The 22,014-nt window shown below is 38.8% G+C and overlaps 1 protein-coding gene across 1 annotated transcript; it reads right to left on the minus strand.

The window, feature by feature from the left end:
* Positions 1 to 18,610: 18,610 nt before the first annotated feature.
* On the minus strand, positions 18,611 to 21,075 carry NEUROD6 (neuronal differentiation 6). The gene is made up of 2 exons (XM_069730309.1): positions 20,776 to 21,075; positions 18,611 to 19,985 (listed from the first exon to the last, which is right to left on the minus strand). The coding sequence occupies exon 2, from the start codon at positions 19,962 to 19,964 to the stop codon at positions 18,951 to 18,953; it is 1,014 nt and encodes a 337-aa protein (XP_069586410.1). The 5' UTR covers positions 19,965 to 19,985; positions 20,776 to 21,075; the 3' UTR covers positions 18,611 to 18,950.
* Positions 21,076 to 22,014: the final 939 nt, after the last annotated feature.

Genomic DNA, 22,014 nt, shown 5'->3' on the forward strand with positions numbered 1-22,014 from the left:
ATTAATGCTACCCGGTTCTCACAATGTCCTTTTTCTCTATCCCTCTTCTCCTCAGGCCGGTGATTTAGGCCTGGTAACAGTCACAGGGCTGTTAGAGATTCAGCTGTATGACCTCTCACTATGAGCTCCTTAGCCCAACTGCCATTTCTTCTCTCAGACCAGAATGGATTAAGGGGAGTCTCTGGAGCTCCCCCTTCTGGCCGGAGGTGGTAGTGCAGTCTTGCTATTTTAATATTTGTATTTACTGTTAGTAACTGTTTTTGTGGCAAATACCCCTAGGGGTGCCACATTCCCCCTTATTTAAGAACAGTACTCCGGGACTGTGGGACGATAACATTTTGAAATAACAATTAATATATACAGAGTCTTAAAAATGAAAAGTTACAAAAACCACTCAAGGAAACAAAAATAGAGTTCTGTAAAAAGTCACTTCAAATAGCGTCCATTAATACAGTTCTGTCCTTGAAGGTACTAGGAAAGGCACTGCACTTTGTGTCCAAGAATTCAGTTCCATTTTTCCAACGGAGTTACCAATATAAAGTCTAAAGAAAGTTCAAAAAGAGCAAAAAGCAAAGTTCAAAAAGCAGTCTTTCCGGAGCTTTGATTTAGTGCCTCCGGGCTGATAAAAAGTTCAAGAATATGCAAGAAGTTCATACAGACAAGTCTCTGTAGGTACTGGGCTTAAACGTTGCAGAATGTGTTGTGAGTTCTGTTTTTGGGCTCCCTCTGGTGGTTACTGATGGTACTGGGTGATTTGTGTTCTGCTGTCTCTGGTGTCCACCTGTTCTATTAGGATTTGGGAGTTTCCTATTTAACCGGGCTTTCTTGTCATTTCCCCGCCGGCTATCAAGGTTATCAGAGTGTTTTGTTACCTCAGCTTCTGGCTTCAGTAATCTTCAGGACAAGCTAAGTTTTGATTTTCTTGTTCCACGTTTTGCTTTATTTTTGTCTTTTCCAGCTTGCATATAATTGTCTCTTTGCTGCTGGTTGCTTTAGTGGGCTGTAATTGCTCCTCATGTTCCATGAGTTGGAACATGAGTTCAAGTAATTACAGGATGGTTTTTTGAAGGGTTTTTTGCTGACCGCGCAGTTTACTTTTGTATCCTCTGCTATCTAGTTTTAGCGGGCCTCATTTTGCTGAATCTGTTTTCATACTGTGTATGTGCCTTCCTCTCATTTCACCGTCATTATATGTGGGGGGCTGCTATTTCTGTGGGGTATTTCTCTGGAGGCAAGAGAGGTCTGTGTTTCTTCTAATAGGGGAAGTTAGATCTTCGGCTGGTGCGAGACGTCTAGGATCAACGTAGGCACGTTCCCCGGCTATTGTTATTTGTGTGTTCAGGTTTAGGGTCGCGGTCAGCTCAGGTTCCATCACCCTAGAGCTCGTTGTTGCTTGTCCTTTTGTGATTCCCCTCACACTGCCGATTTCTCCACCTGCAACTTCTACCTGTTGCCTTAACATCAATACTTTTATTTCCCTCCGGAGAACTCTCTGCTGGCAGGATTGGGCAGTTTCAGCAATTTGCATTACTGGCCCATATATCTAGTTCAACATCAGAGGGCCCTTTATCAATATCTGCATCAGCCCAGTACCTCTTATAAAGGATATACGGTATAGATGAAATCTGGGAACCTGTGTCCAGCAAAGCGTTGAGGGGCATTCGGTCCAGCACGATAGGGATAATGGGTCGTCCTCCGATGTACCTGTCGTGCCAGGGTGTTGGGCCTTGAAAGTTCATTCCTGCGAAGCGGCCCGCATTCCCAGGGGATTCCCGTTTAAATCACAATCTCGTGCAAAGTGGCCTGGCTGCTGGCAACGGTGGCAAATGGGCTGTCCATCCGGTTGGTAGCGGTCGCGGGGTCGTCCTCTCCATGTCGGGTATCTCCGGGGTCTCATCCATGGAACACCTTCTCTACCTTTTGACAACTCCATCTTGGGTCCTCTCATCTCCTGCATGGTTTTAGCCATTGAAGCAACAACATCAGTTAAAGAGTCAAGCTTTTGTTGAAGAGCCTCATTAGTACTGGGCCCCAGGGGCTTAGCAATGGCCCCGGACATAGCTGATGTCACTGGTACTCCATGTTGTTGAGGAGCCTCTGCCATGAGTTGCGCAGGCTCCTGATCCCGAGGTGCCTCTGCCAGCTGGAGACGTATAACGCTCTCCTTTAATTGGGCAAATGTCAATTCAGGGTTCTTAAAAACAAGCATGCTCACATGCCCCCGGTGAGAAGGGGTGTAGAGTCCCTCAATAAATTGATCTCTTAGCAGTTTATCCGCTCCGGTGTTAAAAATGGGTTCAGCCAGTGTAAGTGATTTAAGGGCTTCCTGCAGGTTTAAGGCAAAGTCTCTCACGCCCTCATTAACTTTTTGTTTGCAATTAAAGAATTGTACTTTAGCTTTGCTGCTGGCAGCGGTTTCAAATGTAACTTTTAATCCAGCAAATATGCGTTCAACAGTGCCTTTTAGATCAGCTGCCCATGCTGTGACTTCTCGCTTAGCATGGCCACTTAACTGCATCATCAGGAGACTAACACGCTGAACTTCACCCACGGGGAACATGTCAAAATGGGCCAGCATCTTTTCTCTGAAATCGTCAAGGGTATTAGGCTCACCTTCATACATTGGAAGCCATGGGCCACCCGGGGTATATGGCATCAGCACCGGCATGATGGGCGCCACTCCTTGCACCGCTGCACTACCGGACTCTCTATCGACACTCTGTCTTTCAGCTGCATTAGCGTCGCCGGGTGGTGCTGCGGCGTCTCCGTGCTGCGACATACTGTGCCCCCTTAGTTAATCCGGACCCTTCCGGTCCTCCGCTTCCGTCGGGACAGTGTAGATTCATTCCGCTGTGCAGCAGGATCGATTTTCCCCTTGCTCTGATGTCAGAGCGCTCAGCTTGGTGCCGCCCACAATGACACGCCCCCTGCTGCTCCCACCCACTGCGCTCTGTAATGGCGGATTCTGAAGTTTTTCAGTTAGACTGGGGCTCAGGTGATGGCGTAGCTCAATTAACAGTCTCGTGCCTAACGGTTATGAAGTGATTACCTCAGGGGATGGCGGCCATCTTTACTCCATTATAACCAATGGGGAAAAGTCACTTTCAATAATTTTCAATGGGGAATGGATTTTTCTTTAATAAAGTCAATTTTCAAGATTTTTCATCCAAGTTTTCACAGTTTTGGGCTCCAATCACGGCACACAATACCCGGTATACGGGCTGGCTAGATCCTGTTCGTGACGCCAATTGTGACGCCCAGGAGACCGGGATACCCAGCACCGGACCAATGGAGTCTGTCTCTTGAGGGGGATGTCACGGGTGGCTTGACCCGGTGCTGTGGCCTCAGGCAATGCACAGTGTAAGGGGTATCATGAGGGGACAGGCACTTACTTGATCAGCAGCAGGTTCTCCCAGCGGTGACGATCCTGATCCTGGATAGATGGCTATTGTCCAAATGAAAGACTGAGGCACTGAAACGTTTAACCAGTTTACTTTAACATAAAAGGATTTACAACCAGTCCTGTCACCGGAGTCTGTATGGGAACTCTGAGTTACTTTGACCCTGCCGGGGTCTTCGCCTCTTATTGTGCGCAATTTCTGTGTGGCCCTGCTGCTGTATGTGAACTGGCTGCCGGCCCAATCTGTCCCCTCTGGGTCCTGGTTCGACGGGCAACCCGAGTCCTTTTATCGGTTTACCCCCTCTGGGAGTACCGCTGAACTCTGTGTCTGTTGCTGCATCCGACCCTAGTGAAGCTGATATCACCTCACGTTTTTCCGGTTGCTGTATTATATATAATGAATACAGCCACGGATCCGGTATCCGTCTTTGCGCCTGTTCTGGGTAGTGATTAATGCTACCCGGTTCTCACAATGTCCTTTTTCTCTATCCCTCTTCTCCTCAGGCCGGTGATTTAGGCCTGGTAACAGTCACAGGGCTGTTAGAGATTCAGCTGTATGACCTCTCACTATGAGCTCCTTAGCCCAACTGCCATTTCTTCTCTCAGACCAGAATGGATTAAGGGGAGTCTCTGGAGCTCCCCCTTCTGGCCGGAGGTGGTAGTGCAGTCTTGCTATTTTAATATTTGTATTTACTGTTAGTAACTGTTTTTGTGGCAAATACCCCTAGGGGTGCCACATTCACATGGATTTTTCCTCTCTGAACCCTGTTCACACAGGTTATATACAGATGATCAGGTTTTTAAATACATCAGATAGGGATTGCATACATTAGTTAGGACTGCTCTGATAAGGGTATACCGTGAAGATTGGTAGAGCAGCTTAGTATACATTTTTTGCAAAAAACGTATCAACCAAATACCCTGTTTTTTACATCTTTTACTAGCACTTGCGGATTACTGCAACATTTTTTCAAACTGAGTGTTTTTGGTTTTACTATTCTCTTTTGTGTCTTCAGGTTTCTTGGTGGTGTGTGAACATGATCATACAGACTTGTTCACTGTGCAAGTAGCCCATGTGTTCCTGTTTCCATAATTGTTCTCTTGTGTCTACAAGACTGGGGAGTTCCACCACTCCTCTTGGGCTATCTGCACAAAAGCTGTTCTACCCTGTATGCACACATGGATTTTTCCTCTCTGAACCCTGTTCACACAGGTTATATACAGATGATCAGGTTTTTAAATACATCAGATAGGGATTGCATACATTAGTTAGGACTGCTCTGATAAGGGTATACCGTGAAGATTGGTAGAGCAGCTTAGTATACATTTTTTGCAAAAAATGTATCAACCAAATACCCTGTTTTTTACATCTTTTACTAGCACTTGCGGATTACTGCAACATTTTTTCAAACTGAGTGTTTTTGGTTTTACTATTCTCTTTTGTGTCTTCAGGTTTCTTGGTGGTGTGTGAACATGATCATACAGACTTGTTCACTGTGCAAGTAGCCCATGTGTTCCTGTTTCCATAATTGTTCTCTTGTGTCTACAAGACTGGGGAGTTCCACCACTCCTCTTGGGCTATCTGCACAAAAGCTGTTCTACCCTGTATGCACACATGGATTTTTCCTCTCTGAACCCTGTTCACACAGGTTATATACAGATGATCAGGTTTTTAAATACATCAGATAGGGATTGCATACATTAGTTAGGACTGCTCTGATAAGGGTATACCGTGAAGATTGGTAGAGCAGCTTAGTATACATTTTTTGCAAAAAACGTATCAACCAAATACCCTGTTTTTTACATCTTTTACTAGCACTTGCGGATTACTGCAACATTTTTTCAAACTGAGTGTTTTTGGTTTTACTATTCTCTTTTGTGTCTTCAGGTTTCTTGGTGGTGTGTGAACATGATCATACAGACTTGTTCACTGTGCAAGTAGCCCATGTGTTCCTGTTTCCATAATTGTTCTCTTGTGTCTACAAGACTGGGGAGTTCCACCACTCCTCTTGGGCTATCTGCACAAAAGCTGTTCTACCCTGTATGCACACATGGATTTTTCCTCTCTGAACCCTGTTCACACAGGTTATATACAGATGATCAGGTTTTTAAATACATCAGATAGGGATTGCATACATTAGTTAGGACTGCTCTGATAAGGGTATACCGTGAAGATTGGTAGAGCAGCTTAGTATACATTTTTTGCAAAAAACGTATCAACCAAATAACCTGTTTTTTACATCTTTTACTAGCACTTGCGGATTACTGCAACATTTTTTCAAACTGAGTGTTTTTGGTTTTACTATTCTCTTTTGTGTCTTCAGGTTTCTTGGTGGTGTGTGAACATGATCATACAGACTTGTTCACTGTGCAAGTAGCCCATGTGTTCCTGTTTCCATAATTGTTCTCTTGTGTCTACAAGACTGGGGAGTTCCACCACTCCTCTTGGGCTATCTGCACAAAAGCTGTTCTACCCTGTATGCACACATGGATTTTTCCTCTCTGAACCCTGTTCACACAGGTTATATACAGATGATCAGGTTTTTAAATACATCAGATAGGGATTGCATACATTAGTTAGGACTGCTCTGATAAGGGTATACCGTGAAGATTGGTAGAGCAGCTTAGTATACATTTTTTGCAAAAAATGTATCAACCAAATACCCTGTTTTTTACATCTTTTACTAGCACTTGCGGATTACTGCAACATTTTTTCAAACTGAGTGTTTTTGGTTTTACTATTCTCTTTTGTGTCTTCAGGTTTCTTGGTGGTGTGTGAACATGATCATACAGACTTGTTCACTGTGCAAGTAGCCCATGTGTTCCTGTTTCCATAATTGTTCTCTTGTGTCTACAAGACTGGGGAGTTCCACCACTCCTCTTGGGCTATCTGCACAAAAGCTGTTCTACCCTGTATGCACACATGGATTTTTCCTCTCTGAACCCTGTTCACACAGGTTATATACAGATGATCAGGTTTTTAAATACATCAGATAGGGATTGCATACATTAGTTAGGACTGCTCTGATAAGGGTATACCGTGAAGATTGGTAGAGCAGCTTAGTATACATTTTTTGTAAAAAACGTATCAACCAAATACCCTGTTTTTTACATCTTTTACTAGCACTTGCGGTTTACTGCAACATTTTTTCAAACTGAGTGTTTTTGGTTTTACTATTCTCTTTTGTGTCTTCAGGTTTCTTGGTGGTGTGTGAACATGATCATACAGACTTGTTCACTGTGCAAGTAGCCCATGTGTTCCTGTTTCCATAATTGTTCTCTTGTGTCTACAAGACTGGGGAGTTCCACCACTCCTCTTGGGCTATCTGCACAAAAGCTGTTCTACCCTGTATGCACACATGGATTTTTCCTCTCTGAACCCTGTTCACACAGGTTATATACAGATGATCAGGTTTTTAAATACATCAGATAGGGATTGCATACATTAGTTAGGACTGCTCTGATAAGGGTATACCGTGAAGATTGGTAGAGCAGCTTAGTATACATTTTTTGCAAAAAATGTATCAACCAAATACCCTGTTTTTTACATCTTTTACTAGCACTTGCGGATTACTGCAACATTTTTTCAAACTGAGTGTTTTTGGTTTTACTATTCTCTTTTGTGTCTTCAGGTTTCTTGGTGGTGTGTGAACATGATCATACAGACTTGTTCACTGTGCAAGTAGCCCATGTGTTCCTGTTTCCATAATTGTTCTCTTGTGTCTACAAGACTGGGGAGTTCCACCACTCCTCTTGGGCTATCTGCACAAAAGCTGTTCTACCCTGTATGCACACATGGATTTTTCCTCTCTGAACCCTGTTCACACAGGTTATATACAGATGATCAGGTTTTTAAATACATCAGATAGGGATTGCATACATTAGTTAGGACTGCTCTGATAAGGGTATACCGTGAAGATTGGTAGAGCAGCTTAGTATACATTTTTTGCAAAAAACGTATCAACCAAATACCCTGTTTTTTACATCTTTTACTAGCACTTGCGGATTACTGCAACATTTTTTCAAACTGAGTGTTTTTGGTTTTACTATTCTCTTTTGTATCTTCTGTTTATATTCTTGTATGCTAAATAGTGCTGTATATTTTCATCAACACACAGCAAAAATGGGGTCCTCTGGCCTACAATGACCAAACTTGGAGTACGCAGATATATGACGGCTGTCATGGAAATACCACACTGGCAAATATGTGGCCTTGTAATATTTTTTTAGGCAAAATAGTGCTGTATATAATTTCAGTAACACACAGCAATAAAAGGGTCCTCCAGCCTACAATGACCAAACTTGGAACACACAGATATATGAGGGCTCTCACGGAAATACCACACTGATGTGGCCTGTTTATATTATTGTATGCTAAAAAGTGCTGTCTATAATTTCAGTAACACACAGCAAAAAAGTAGTCCTCCGACCTACAATGACCAAACTTGGAGCACACAGATATATGAGGGCTCTCACGGAAATACCACACTGGCAAATATGTGGCCTGTTTATATTATTGTATGCTAAATAGTGCTGTTTATAATTTCAGTAACACACAGCAAAAAAAGGGGTCCTCCAGCCTACAATGACCAAACTTGGAGCACGCAGATATATGACGGCTGTTACAGAAATACCACACTGGCAAATATGTGGCCTTGTAATATTTTTTGAGGCAAAATCATGCTGTATATAATTTCAGTAACACACAGCAAAAAAGGGGTCCTCCGACCTACAATGACCAAACTTGGAGCACGCAGATATATGAGGGCTGTCACGGAAACACCACACTGGCAAACATGTGGTGGACTGGATGGACAAATGTCTTTTTTCGGCCTTACTAACTATGTTACTATGTTACTATGTGGCCTTGTAATATTTTTTGAGACAAAAAAGTGCTGTATATAATTTAAGTAACATACAGCAAACAAGAGGTCCTCCGGCCTTCAATGACCAAACTTGGAGCACACAGATATATGAGGGCTCTCATGGAAATACCACACTGGCAAATATGTGGCCTGTTTATATTCTTGTATGCTAAAGAGTGCTGTATATAATTTCAGTTACACACAGCAAAAAAAGGATCCTCTGGCCTACAATGACCAAACTTGGAGCACGCAGATACTCACGGAAATACCACACAGGAAAATATGTGGCCTGTTTATATTCTTGTATGCTAAATAGTGCTGTATATAATTTAAGTAACACACAGCAAACAAGGGGTCCTCTGGCCTACAATGACCAAACTTGGAGTACGCAGATATATGACGGCTGTCATGGAAATACCACACTGGCAAATATGTGGCCTTGTAATATTTTTTTAGGCAAAATAGTGCTGTATATAATTTCAGTAACACACAGCAATAAAAGGGTCCTCCAGCCTACAATGACCAAACTTGGAGCACACAGATATATGAGGGCTCTCATGGAAATACCACATTGGCAAATATGTGGCCTGTTTATATTATTGTATGCTAAATAGTGCTGTATATAATTTCAGTAACACACAGCAAAAAAAGGGGTCCTCCAGCCTACAATGACCAAACTTGGAGCATGCAGATATATGTCGGCTGTTACAGAAATACCACACTGGCAAATATGTGGCCTTGTAATATTTTTTGAGGCAAAATCATGCTGTATATAATTTCAGTAACACAGAGCAAAAAAGGGGTCCTCCGACCTACAATGACCAAACTTGGAGCACACAGATACTCACGGAAATACCACAAAGGAAAATATGTGGCCTGTTTATATTCTTGTATGCTAAATAGTGCTGTATATTTTCAGCAACAAACAGCAAAAAAAGGGGTCCTCCGGCCTACAATGACCAAACTTGGAGCACACAGATATATGAGGGCTGTCACGGAAATACCACACTGGCAAATATGTGGCCTTGTAATATTTTTTGAGGCAAAATCATGCTGTATATAATTTCCGTAACACACAGCAAAAAAGGGGTCGCCCGACCTACAATGATCAAACTTGGAACACGCACATATATGACGGCTGTCACGGAAACACCACACTGGAAAACATGTGGCCTTGTCATATTTTTTGAGACAAAAAAGTGCTGTATATAATTTAAGTAACAAACAGCAAACAAGGGGTCCTCTGGCCTTCAATGACCAATCTTGGAGCACACAGATATATGAGGGCTCTCACGGAAATACCACACTGGCAAATATGTGGCCTGTTTATATTCTTGTATGCTAAATAGTGCTGTACAGTTAGGGCCAGAAATATTTGGACAGTGACACAATTTTCGCGAGTTGGGCTCTGCATGCCACCACATTGGATTTGAAATGAAACCTCTACAACAGAATTCAAGTGCAGATTGTAACGTTTAATTTGAAGGGTTGAACAAAAATATCTGATAGAAAATGTAGGAATTGTACACATTTCTTTACAAACACTCCACATTTTAGGAGGTCAAAAGTAATTGGACAAATAAACATAACCCAAACAAAATATTTTTATTTTCAATATTTTGTTGCAAATCCTTTGGAGGCAATCACTGCCTTAAGTCTGGAACCCATGGACATCACCAAACGCTGGGTTTCCTCCTTCTTAATGCTTTGCCAGGCCTTTACAGCCGCAGCCTTCAGGTCTTGCTTGTTTGTGGGTCTTTCCGTCTTAAGTCTGGATTTGAGCAAGTGAAATGCATGCTCAATTGGGTTTAGATCTGGAGATTGACTTGGCCATTGCAGAATGTTCCACTTTTTGGCACTCATGAACTCCTGGGTAGCTTTGGCTGTATGCTTGTGGTCATTGTCCATCTGTACTATGAAGCGCCGTCCAATCAACTTTGCAGCATTTGGCTGAATCTGGGCTGAAAGTATATCCCGGTACACTTCAGAATTCATCCGGCTACTCTTGTCTGCTCTTATGTCATCAATAAACACAAGTGACCCAGTGCCATTGAAAGCCATGCATGCCCATGCCATCACGTTGCCTCCACCATGTTTTACAGAGGATGTGGTGTGCCTTGGATTATGTGCCGTTCCCTTTCTTCTCCAAACTTTTTTCTTCCCATCATTCTGGTACAGGTTGATCTTTGTCTCATCTGTCCATTGAATACTTTTCCAGAACTGAGCTGGCTTCTTGAGGTGTTTTTCTGCAAATTTAACTCTGGCCTGTCTATTTTTGGTATTGATGAATGGTTTGCATCTAGATGTGAACCCTTTGTATTTACTGTCATGGAGTCTTCTCTTTACTGTTGACTTAGAGACAGATACACCTACTTCACTGAGAGTGTTCTGGACTTCAGTTGATGTTGTGAACGGGTTCTTCTTCACCAAATTAAGTATGCGGCGATCATCCACCACTGTTGTCATCCATGGACGCCCAGGCCTTTTTGAGTTCCCAAGCTCACCAGTCAATTCCTTTTTTCTCAGAATGTACCCAACTGTTGATTTTGCTACTCCAAGCATGTCTGCTATCTCTCTGATGGATTTTTTCTTTTTTTTCAGCCTCAGGATGTTCTGCTTCACCTCAATTGAGAGTTCCTTTGACTGCATGTTGTCTGCTCACAGCAACAGCTTCCAAATGCAAAACCACACACCTGGAATCCACCCCTGACCTTTTAACTACTTCATTGCTTACAGGTTAACGAGGGAGATGCCTTCAGAGTTAATTGCAGCCCTTAGAGTCCATTGTCCAATTACTTTTGGTCCCTTGAAAAAGAGGACGCTATGCATTACAGAGCTATGATTCCTAAACCCTTTCTCCCATTTGGATGTGGAAACTATCATATTGCAGCTGGGAGTGTGCACTTTCAGCCCATATTATATATATAATTGTATTTCTGAACATGTTTTTGTAAACAGCTAAAATAACAAAACTTGTGTCACTGTCCAAATATTTCTGGCCCTAACTGTATATAATTTCAGTAGCACACAGCAAAAATGGGGTCCTCTGGCCTACAATGACCAAACTTGGAGCACGCAGATATATGACGGCTGTCATGGAAATACCACACTGATAAATATGTGGCCTGATTATATTATTGTATGCTAAATAGTGCTGTATATAATTTCAGTAACACACAGCAAAAAAAAAGGGGTCCTCCGGCCTACAATGACCAAACTTGGAACACACAGATATATAAGGGCTCTCACGGAAATACCACTCTGGCAAATATATGGCCTGTTTATATTATTTTATACTAAAAAGTGCTGTATATAATTTCAGTAACACACAGCAAAAAAAATTGGTCCTCCGCCTACAATGACCAATTGGAGTACACAGATATATGACGGCTGTAACTGAAATACCACACTGGCAAATCGATGGCCTTAGAATTTTTTTTATGCTAAATAGTGCTGTTTAGAATTTGAGTATCAGACAGCCCAATATTAAGTACACCGGCCTACAATGCCCAATCTTGGAGCACAGAGAAATATGAAGTCTTTTTCGGTGAATTTAAGACACCAAAAAAAAAGAGGCACAATGGTAGCACACACAACTATGCTATGTATGCCTGACTTTGATTTTTCAACAGCCCCCTCAGTCTGACAGAACAGACTGTATATTTTTTTTTTGGTGGGGGGTGAATTTTTGGAAGAAAAAAAATAGGTATATAGTAAATAAGGTGCAGCAGCAGGCAGTTATGGGAAGGATGCAGTGGGAGCAATGGACACACATTGTAACAGACAGCAAAAACAGTGGCAAAATGGCCTAAAATGCAAAACTTGGAGCACGCAGATATATGAGGCCTTTTTCGGTGAATTTAAAACACCAAAAAAAAAAGTGGCACAAGGCTAGCACACATAATTATGCTACGTATGCCTGACAAACTATGATTTTTAAACAGGCCTCAGCCTGACAGAACACACTGTATATTTTTTTTTCTTCGAGTGAATTTTTTGGGGAAAAAAATGCCACTAGGCATATAGTAAAGAAGCTGGAGCAGCAGCAGCTGACAGTTATGGAGCTTTGGGAGGGATGCAGTGGGAGCAATAGACGGACATACAGTGCCTGCAGGCCTTGCACTGATGTGGATATGCTGTGCCCTGCCTACCTAGAGCTGCAATAAGGGGCCCATGAATTAGCTCTAAAAAGGACTTTTGGTTTCTCAGCAGTTGTGGATGTAAGAGTTGCAGACCTACACTAACTCTAAATACCACGATTCTGACCCTATCTCGGCACCAGCTCTCCCTACTCTCGCTGAAACAGGAACAGAATGCGGCGAGCAGAGCGGCGCCAGGTCTCTTATACTCGGTATGATTCTGTGCGGCCCAGCCAATCACTGCACGACCACAACAAAGATGGCTGTGGCGTTTCATGGCCTGGCTGACAATCCCTGCACCGTGATTGGGTCTCTAAAGTCTGCCAAAAACGCTGGGTGGAGACAACAGTTACCGCCGAATAATCCCGGAAATGCTCGCTGCTCAGTGAGTACCCCGAGTGGCAATCACGTTCGCTCATCACTAGTTGTAATCAATTTTTTTTGCACAATTAAAATATTGTGAATACTCTTGAGAAGCCTTTTCCTTTAAACCCAAAGTTTTGTATGGTCTCTCAAGATCCCTAACAACAAACAATTTTCACTAACGAATAAATATCCATTTATGGGTTACTTGAGACCTATATTTCTAAGACTTTATTATATTATATTTCCATCTACAAAGCTGTATGGGCTTGTTATTTAAAGGACAAACTGTCGTATTTATTGATACCATTTTGGGATACATTTCCTTCTTTTTTTGGTCATGGGAAAAACAACAAGTGTAAAATTTTGCATTCAGCTTTTTTTTCATGTTATTCACCGTTTGTGGTAAAAGTCATCCTATTTATTTTGTTCATATCTTTACAGAGGTATACCAAATTATGTAGCCTTTTTTTCTGTTTTAGCCATAGGAATTGTTTGTTTATTTTTTATGAAAACATATTTTGTTTTATCATGTAATTGATATATATTTTTTTTAGTTTGTAGTTTTTAGTCTCATTGTGGGACATAACTGGGTGATCAGTTGAGTGCTTCCTTAATAAGCTGCAATACTTGTGTATTGCAATATATTATGGCTATCAATAAAAACCATCAGGTATTCTGTTAGGTGCTGTCTCTCACAGGGCTTAACCCGAGTTCAAAGATGGTAGGCCTGGGGCCTTTATTAGATTACTAGTTTTCTTGTAAACCCATTAGCAATATAATGTTCACCATGATGCAGGGTTATTAATGGGATAAATAACTGGTTAGACGCTGTGGTCGCTATTTAGAGAAGAATCTAAGGGGTTGTATGCTACAGATGATATTAATTGCTGATTGGTCAGACTCACCTTCCTTGCCTCACATACGTGGAAGATTTTGGGAAGTACTTACTGACAGCATCAAATATTCACTGTGGTTGTCTACAGTGAGTTTGATAACATGGATCTAAGTAGTGATCTTCCAAAGAGAAAATCTTCCAGGCTTCTGAAAACATTTGTTTCCAAGTTTGCATCATCTTATATATAAGACTGAAAATATATAATTTTAAGCCAGTATAAGAATGACTAGACATTCACAGAACAAAAACAAAGTAAACAGGTCCCAAATTTTTAGTCAGGTGTTTGTGACTTTTCTGAGAGGAGCTGGAAGGGTGCAGAGTAGGCAAAAGTACAGCAGAACACTAACTTTCAAAGACATTGATGACTATTTCTAGACAAACACAAGATATATTCAGTTGTAGCCATATGGTTTTCTCATGTACGTCTATTGTCTTCTATTGTAAAAGAAAATATTGTAAGGTAACCCCTACCAGATGTAATCTTTAGTCAGGATACCAACCATGGGAAAAACCACATTTAACAGAAGAAAATTAGGTTACACGAGCAGATTTTTCAATACTGACAATTGCTGACATTTGATTATGTCACCATGAATGAAAAACACTGAAGCCATTTCCTTCTGGCATGGAACATATGTGCAGAATTTGCTGATTAGCTGTTTATGTGAGAGAAAAAGAATGCGCTCTTATTAAAAATATTTGTTGTTGTATTTGAGGCATTAGAATCTTAATAAAACACCATAATAATTGTCTACACACGTATTTGGTATAAAAAAAAGAAAAGAAATGACCTTGTCAGGTAAATATGTGCAATATATCTTCCCATTTATGTCCTCTAGAAATAATAACAAATGAATATGATCTTTTCACCTTTTTCCTTATAAATCCCAACTTTGTGAAAAACAGTCCCCGTGCACATGCAATGAATGGAAGCATTAATGAGCTGCCGGTCTTGTCTTACTGTCAAAGGTCGAGAACACGGCAGACGGAGGAACTACAAATTAGCATTTTCACTTGCATAGGTATGGTTTACATGGGAATTTATTTCATCCGCACCAGCTTCCAAAACAATGTTTAGGCTAGTTGGTCATAGTAATAGGTTCATTCTTTCACATTTTTGCCTCCTAGAGTCTTCACATCACTAGGTGTATATATATATATATATATATATATATATATATACATATGTATAGTTTCAAAAATGAAACTTGGATGATCGTTGGACTGATTGTCTGGGGGCTCTGCACCCGAAGATAAGTATTCCTGTGCTGTTCCTTTTTTCCTTTTGTTATATTGTTATATACATATATATATATATATATATATATATATATACCTAGTGATGTGTAGTGATATATATATGTATATATATTTACATATATATATATATGTGTATATATTTACATATATATGTATTGGAGTTCATAAACTTTTAAGATTGTATTATAGTTAGCTAAAGTGCAATATGCCACAATATACCACTAATCATACATTTATATGTGCACGGTTTACACATTTTACTGCCATTTTGAGAAGAACCTAAGTTCACAAGTTGCCGTTGCAATTTTTTTACACAGAGAACGCTACCAAATTATAACTCATTGCGTGATTTCAATTTATGACCATATATGTGGTAAAAGGCAGAACACAATCTTATTCTTATTGCATGAGAATAATATATACTGTATATATATATATATATATATATATATATATATATATACAGTATATATATATATATATATAAAAGTATAAATTGGTCAAAAAATTATATTTGACTTTTTATGTGTTAACTGTATATGGCCATAGTTTACAGATAGAACTCACAAAATTCTTCAAATGAGAATAGGTTTATCCTAAATTTTGCATTCGATTTTTGCTCTTTTGTTGCAATAGCAGCATACTATTTATGAAATTTACATAACAATTTATATGACATAAAAAGTTATGGAGTGGCCAGTTCATTATAAAGGAAATTATTCGATGTACTTTTCTGATACAAAGTGATCTAAGATTAATGGAGGAAATGATATGTCTATTATCAGGGGCACTTTTAATTGTCTAGTTAACTCTGTGTACATGGAAACACAGGGTGAGGATTAGTTAGAAGAGCAGCTAAAGTTGTGGAAATTGCAGCAGTGAGCCGAAAAGCCTTGCTTCTTTGATATACAGAGATTTTGTGTAAGTAATTATAATAAATGTAACAGGAAAAGGGTAGTATCAGAGTATGTAAGCAGAAAATGTCAAAAATTTGCCAAGCACAGTATTATCGACAAGGGTCAATTAATGTATGGGCAAAAATACTTCAGATCTTATTTTCTGCATTCAGTGACACGGTCTATAAAGAAATTTAATACTGTGTCTTACTGTACATGTATTTGGTCAATATACTTACTATCAATGATCAAACATTTATGCAAGGACTAAAAGGCATGTTGTTTATTAATATTGACTCATAGATGCTCCTTGTTTAAATTAATATAAGTAGAATTTGTCATTTATTTTGCTATGTAAATCCTATACTGGTTGCACTAAGATATTGTTATGTGATTATAAATATCAACTGACCCTATTTTTTGTACATTGATAAATTATAAACTGGAAAAAATTAGAATGAAAGTTGCAATTTTTTTTTAATTTTACAATGTAGCAACCTGCCTTTAATTAATTTGGTTTTAAAAAATATCAAACACAAACTTATTACACTATGTCATAAATATATTGTTATTGCTTCATTGCCATATATATTCATAAGTTAAAAACTGTAAGTGAGATCACATAATGCATAGTTTGACATTCCTCTATGTCCGTATCATTATATGAAATACAGCAGTATGCACATTATCACCTGGTGATTTCTACCTACGAGAACACAGACGTCTTATTCAACATGCAAAAAATAATGAAACATAGATAGGTTATGAATATAGCTAGATGGAATTTGGTCAAAGCAAAAACTAATGAATTGAATACATTTTTTTCCAGATTCTTTGCAACCATCCAAAGGAGAATTTCTAATATGAGATGTACTTGGATGCAAAACTTGTAGCTGGCTGACACTGAACATGTCATGTGATGTATTAACAACTCAGGACATGATGGCTGTACAAAATTGTCCAGGCTGTGGATATAATATAGACAACAAGTCAATGTTTCCAACTTTTTGAGCTACGCGTATTTTATAAATTATTGTTTATTTGCTGTTGTGGTGTTTAAATCAAATTGGTTGATTACTATCAAACCACTCATTAATATTTATGAAATGACTTATATATATTTAAAGTATATTTTAACTAATTATTTTACTACTTAAACAACATTCACTATTGTTACATTCTATATTCTTTTATTTCAGAGACATGTAATCATATCCATATCTCTCCCAACTTGATTTAAAGAAAAACAAAATTATACATCTATTTAACCATCTATCCCATATCTATCTATCCATCTAAGATTCAGATTAGTAAAAAAATCTTGTGCTGTTCCTATTTTTTATTAATATCTATCTATCTATCTATCTATCTATCTATCTATCTATCTATCTATCTATCTATCCCATATCTATCTATCTATCAATCTATCCATTTATTAATCTATTTAGAGATACCATATATATATATATATATATATATATACATGCAGTGTATATATATATATATATATATATATATATATATTCGTGTTGGTAAACATTATACATGTTGATTTCCTTGGCGTACTTAACAAATACATATTTATTGTCAGTGTTCCTTTGCTAGGCAAATTGCTTGTGTTATATTAGTCCTACTCTCTTTAAATTCAGACATGGACTTTTAAACTAAAATTGAAAGCAACGCAGCCAGAAACAGAAGCAGCAACTTTGAAAACTTCAAGATAAGACAGTATGCTTACAATTTAGATTTAGCAGAGCAGAATGTGTTACTTTTATCTATGGTGTAGCTACGTTTGTGCGCCATTACATAACATGAAAAAAATTATAGCAAATTTAACTGATTTTTTTTTTTTTTTTTTAACTGTGAGAAATACAAAATTACTTCCGATAAAAATCAGCACTGCAGCATGTAACCAATTCAGTTCAGCTGTTTCTGTCATAAGGAGACCTAAAATGTGCAATTCTTTCAAATATTTTTTTTGTATTATGACATCTACTACAGGCTTTAGCAAACACGCTAAGTCTGACATTTCAAGTAATTCAGATATGAGACATTGGATACATCGCTATTTTTTTTTTTACAGTAGGTTGAATTTTAAATTGCAGAAAAGTTTGATTAGATCGTATTTTATTGTGTAATAGAAAGAGCACCATTTCCTAATGTTATCAACCTATGGATGTTTAATGCCGCTTTATTAATCTCTCATTTTACACCACATCAACATATGTTCTGAAGTGAGTATAAAACAAATATGAAAATAAAAGAAAGCCTTTGTAGCTTCTATGCACATATGTTGTCAGAGTCATGCCAAAGTAAACTCCTAGTGGTGTTTTCTATTTCATTTAATCTATGAAGAGTAGTGATGCATTTTAGTGAGATGGTCTGAAACACCTATTAATTAAAAATTCCAAATCTTACACTTGATCCCCAGCCATCTGCGTCCACTGATTTACTATTCTGAGTGTAACAGTTTTTTTTTCCTCTAGACCTTGTTTGTTGAAAAGGATGCATATTTAGTTTTTTTTTTCTTTCTCAGATATTCTTAAAAAAATATTGCCTCAATTTTCGTTGATTTTGAACTTTTCATGTACATGCTTAACTTTCGCATTCGGGACCTAATGAGCCTGAATTCTGCATTGTTATGTAGTCACTAATCTGTTCGTTGACAATGAGGCCTGGCTGCGAGGCATTTCTTTTCAATCCTTTACAGGCCATCCTGGCAGAAAACGGCTTACCATGTAATTGCCTTGAATTGTCTGTGTGTAATTAATATAGACATAGGAATGGTGTAGTGTACATTTCTTTATTTTAGCACGTAATCTTAACAGATTGCTTAACAAATAAACATAAAACACGGCTTTAGTGCAGGGCGATATCACAGTATTCAACTAATAAATGGATCAGGAGTGACAAGTTCTCTTTTAAATATGGCATAACATTTGGATTTTTACAAAAATATAAAACAAAAAAAACAAATAAACTAGAGTACGGAAGTTTAAAACACACTTTTGGGACCGTGGTGATACCTTAATCGAGCCGTGTCAATTACTGTGTGAACAAGCATCTGCTTTATCTTAATTAGATTGGGGGAGGGAGGTGAATGACCACTGTTTATATTCATTTTCCTCATTAATTATGAAAAACTGCATTTAATTCATCTTGCATGGAGAGAGACTGGCTGCGCAGATGGAAGTCATAAGGGAAGTGGCTGTCTGTAGGCAACCTGAACATGGAGCTCTGCCCGAGGGGACCCCTGCCTGGCACTGCACAGTAATGCATGCCATAATTGTAATTTTTCCCATAGTCCAAGGCCTCTTCTTGCTTCAGGGAAAATATTCCATTATAGTTCATGGAGGGAGGGCTTAAGGGACCTTCAAACTGAGGACTGGTGCACTCAGGAGAAGTGCTTTCATAAAAAGATTCATAAGCACTACAGTAATTGTACGGCTTTCCTGTCTTGGAATTGTCAAGGCTTCCATGACCTGGTGGGGTGCTAAGCTCAGGGCTGTGATATGGAGGGTAAATAGAAGTATATGGGGATCTTGAATGATGGACTGCCTCGCCACTCTGACCCATGAGAAAACTCCTGGCATTGAGCTGCAGGCACCCAGCCACCAAGTTTGTGGTGGGCTGGGACAAACCTTTGCATAGGTTTTGCACAAAGGTGAGCAGATCTGGTCGCTTCCCAATACGCAGGATCTCAGAAAGAGCCCAGATATAGTTTTTGGCCAGCCTCAAAGTTTCTATTTTAGACAGTTTTTGTGTCTTAGAATAGCAGGGCACAACTTTCCTTAAATTGTCCAGTGCATCATTTAGGCCATGCATTCTCCCCCTTTCTCTTGCATTGGCTTCTACCCGTCGTACTTTAATCCTTTCTATCCTGACCTTGGTCATCTTTTTTTTCCTTGGGCCCCTTCTCCTTGGTAATCCATTTTCATCCTCTTCTTCCTTGTCCTCCTCCTCTTCTTCCTGCTCTGTTTCCTCTTCAGGAGTTCTTTTGATATTTTTCCCTTGGGACATTATCTGTTTAGCACAGCTTTCTACTTTCTTTGCAGGTCTTTGCTCCTCATTTTCCCGCACATACTTTCTACAAAGCTGCGATTCCGTCATCACAACAGACTCATCAAATGGAAGTGTTAACATTGCTGTTTAGGATTAAACCACCTGAAAGTACAGAGCAATAGTCACAGATATTACTAATAAAGCTAGCCAATTTCACAGAAAAAATATAGACAATATTATTAAAAATTAAATCACATTTTTTATCTGTGGTATTACCATATTATGTTTTATTATGTTTTTTTATTTATTTACCGACATATAGCTTTACATTGCACACATAAATTGTTCAGATTTTTTTAGACAAGTTATTTCCACATGGAAACACTTAAAGATTTTAGACAAAAAAATAAATAGCCATCTTTCCCTTAAAACAAATCTTGATATTTTACAAGAAAAGTGTTTTTGAGTAAATATTCTTATCTTATTTCTGATCTTATTTGAATAGTAGAGGAAAACAGAAAGGAAATGACGAGTGGCACATAGCTAGCGTTTTTGGGATCTCTTGCTTGCTTCTTACCTGGAAACAATATGGCACTATTTGTCTAAATATTATAATAAAATATTGTCTATGTGAATGTGCGAACAGAAAAATAAATCTGTATATAAAGTCAGACCACAGGACAGCATGCAGAGAAATGCACAAGAATACCCCTTGTGCCTTAACGAACAACCAATTAGTGACACAATTCCTCCGTTATGCAATTATGAAAGCGTTCTATGATATTGATGCAGATTAACCTACATGACCACCCTGTGTCATGAGATGATGAAAAGAAAGAGCATGGTATTATGGAGAGTAAATGAAGTCTAATAATACATACCAGCAAATAACTTCAACGTGTAAATATTACATACAGAAAATGATGTAGTAAAGCATAAAAAGGTTTGTTACCTTCAGACTTATTCAATCACCATCCAGATTTCATTTTTTTCGCCTTCAGAGTCAGTCCGAGTGTCGCATTGTCTCCAGGAGTCTAGATATGTGTGTATCTCATTGATCTCTAAAAAAGTGACATTGATGCCAACTGCCAGAGCTGGTACCCATGCCATCTGCTAGTGACGTCACAGGGCAGAGAACCACATGATGCGTTCCCTTGGGACCTTCTTTCTGCACTGATCATCTGGCATCCCTGTTAGTGGGTACCAGCATTCATGTATCAACACAGAAGGTTAGACTGATAAAAAAAATTCTGCACTTGCATTTCACATACAGGCAATGCAGTTCCATCAGAGCGACTCCTTTTTTTTTCCCAAGGAATCTTAAGGGACACATTAAATAGAAGGCAGTGGTGCCAATGCTAAGTTCTCATCTCCAAATGACACAGCATGGAATGAGGTGAATTCATTCATCTGATGCTATGTTCACTTGCTTACATGGAATTAACCCATTATTGATCTGTGGCTGACATGTTACTTAATAATTGCTGTGTCCGAAAGTGGATTTTTTTTTTGTGTCTTTCTTGGTTAGATTTTAAATGCTATTTTTACTAGAAAATTATTATGATCATTTAATGATGCAGAAAACGTAATGATGCTGCAAACTATCCATCTTGCAAACACAATACATTCTGTGCATCTAGATGTATATATTTGTGCAGTGTTAGCATTGCTATTTCTACATTACTATTTTACTTCTTATTGCTTGACTTAGATTTGATACTTGCTTATGCCAAAAATCTCATGGACTAGTTTACAATTTTAATCTGAATTCTTTACATAGAATGCAAAAAATTAAAATGTTTACTATAACAGCGATTATCCGATGTAAGCATTATAGTTCATTATAATTACATAATTTTCTCATGATATGTATGATCACTAGTATTTTTTCATGATACATTAAAGGTTCTGTGGTGGTCTGTAATGTTTCTAATTGCTAATTTTAATTACAAGATAAATCAGTATATGTTATTTTTTCTATTTTTCAGAAGTTACTTAGTATCAGAGGAGGCTACCAGCAAGCCCTTCACTTGATTTCACTTTATTTTATTGCTCTCTCTGGAGCAGGCAGCTGATTTCACAACAGATAAATGCTGGGAAGTAGCAGCCGGGGATGGAGCATAACTAATTGATGCTTGACCAAAACCAGGACTTCTTGTTTTGTGGTTGATCACCTATTAGTTACACTTGG

Source organism: Ranitomeya imitator, chromosome 6 (genome assembly GCF_032444005.1).
Source record: "Ranitomeya imitator isolate aRanImi1 chromosome 6, aRanImi1.pri, whole genome shotgun sequence".
Taxonomy (NCBI): Eukaryota; Metazoa; Chordata; class Amphibia; order Anura; family Dendrobatidae; genus Ranitomeya; species Ranitomeya imitator.

Bases quoted from the DNA above. Each gene is read 5' to 3' on its own strand.
- NEUROD6 (XM_069730309.1), bottom strand. From the start codon at position 19,964: ATGTTAACACTTCCATTTGATGAGTCTGTTGTGATGACGGAATCGCAG.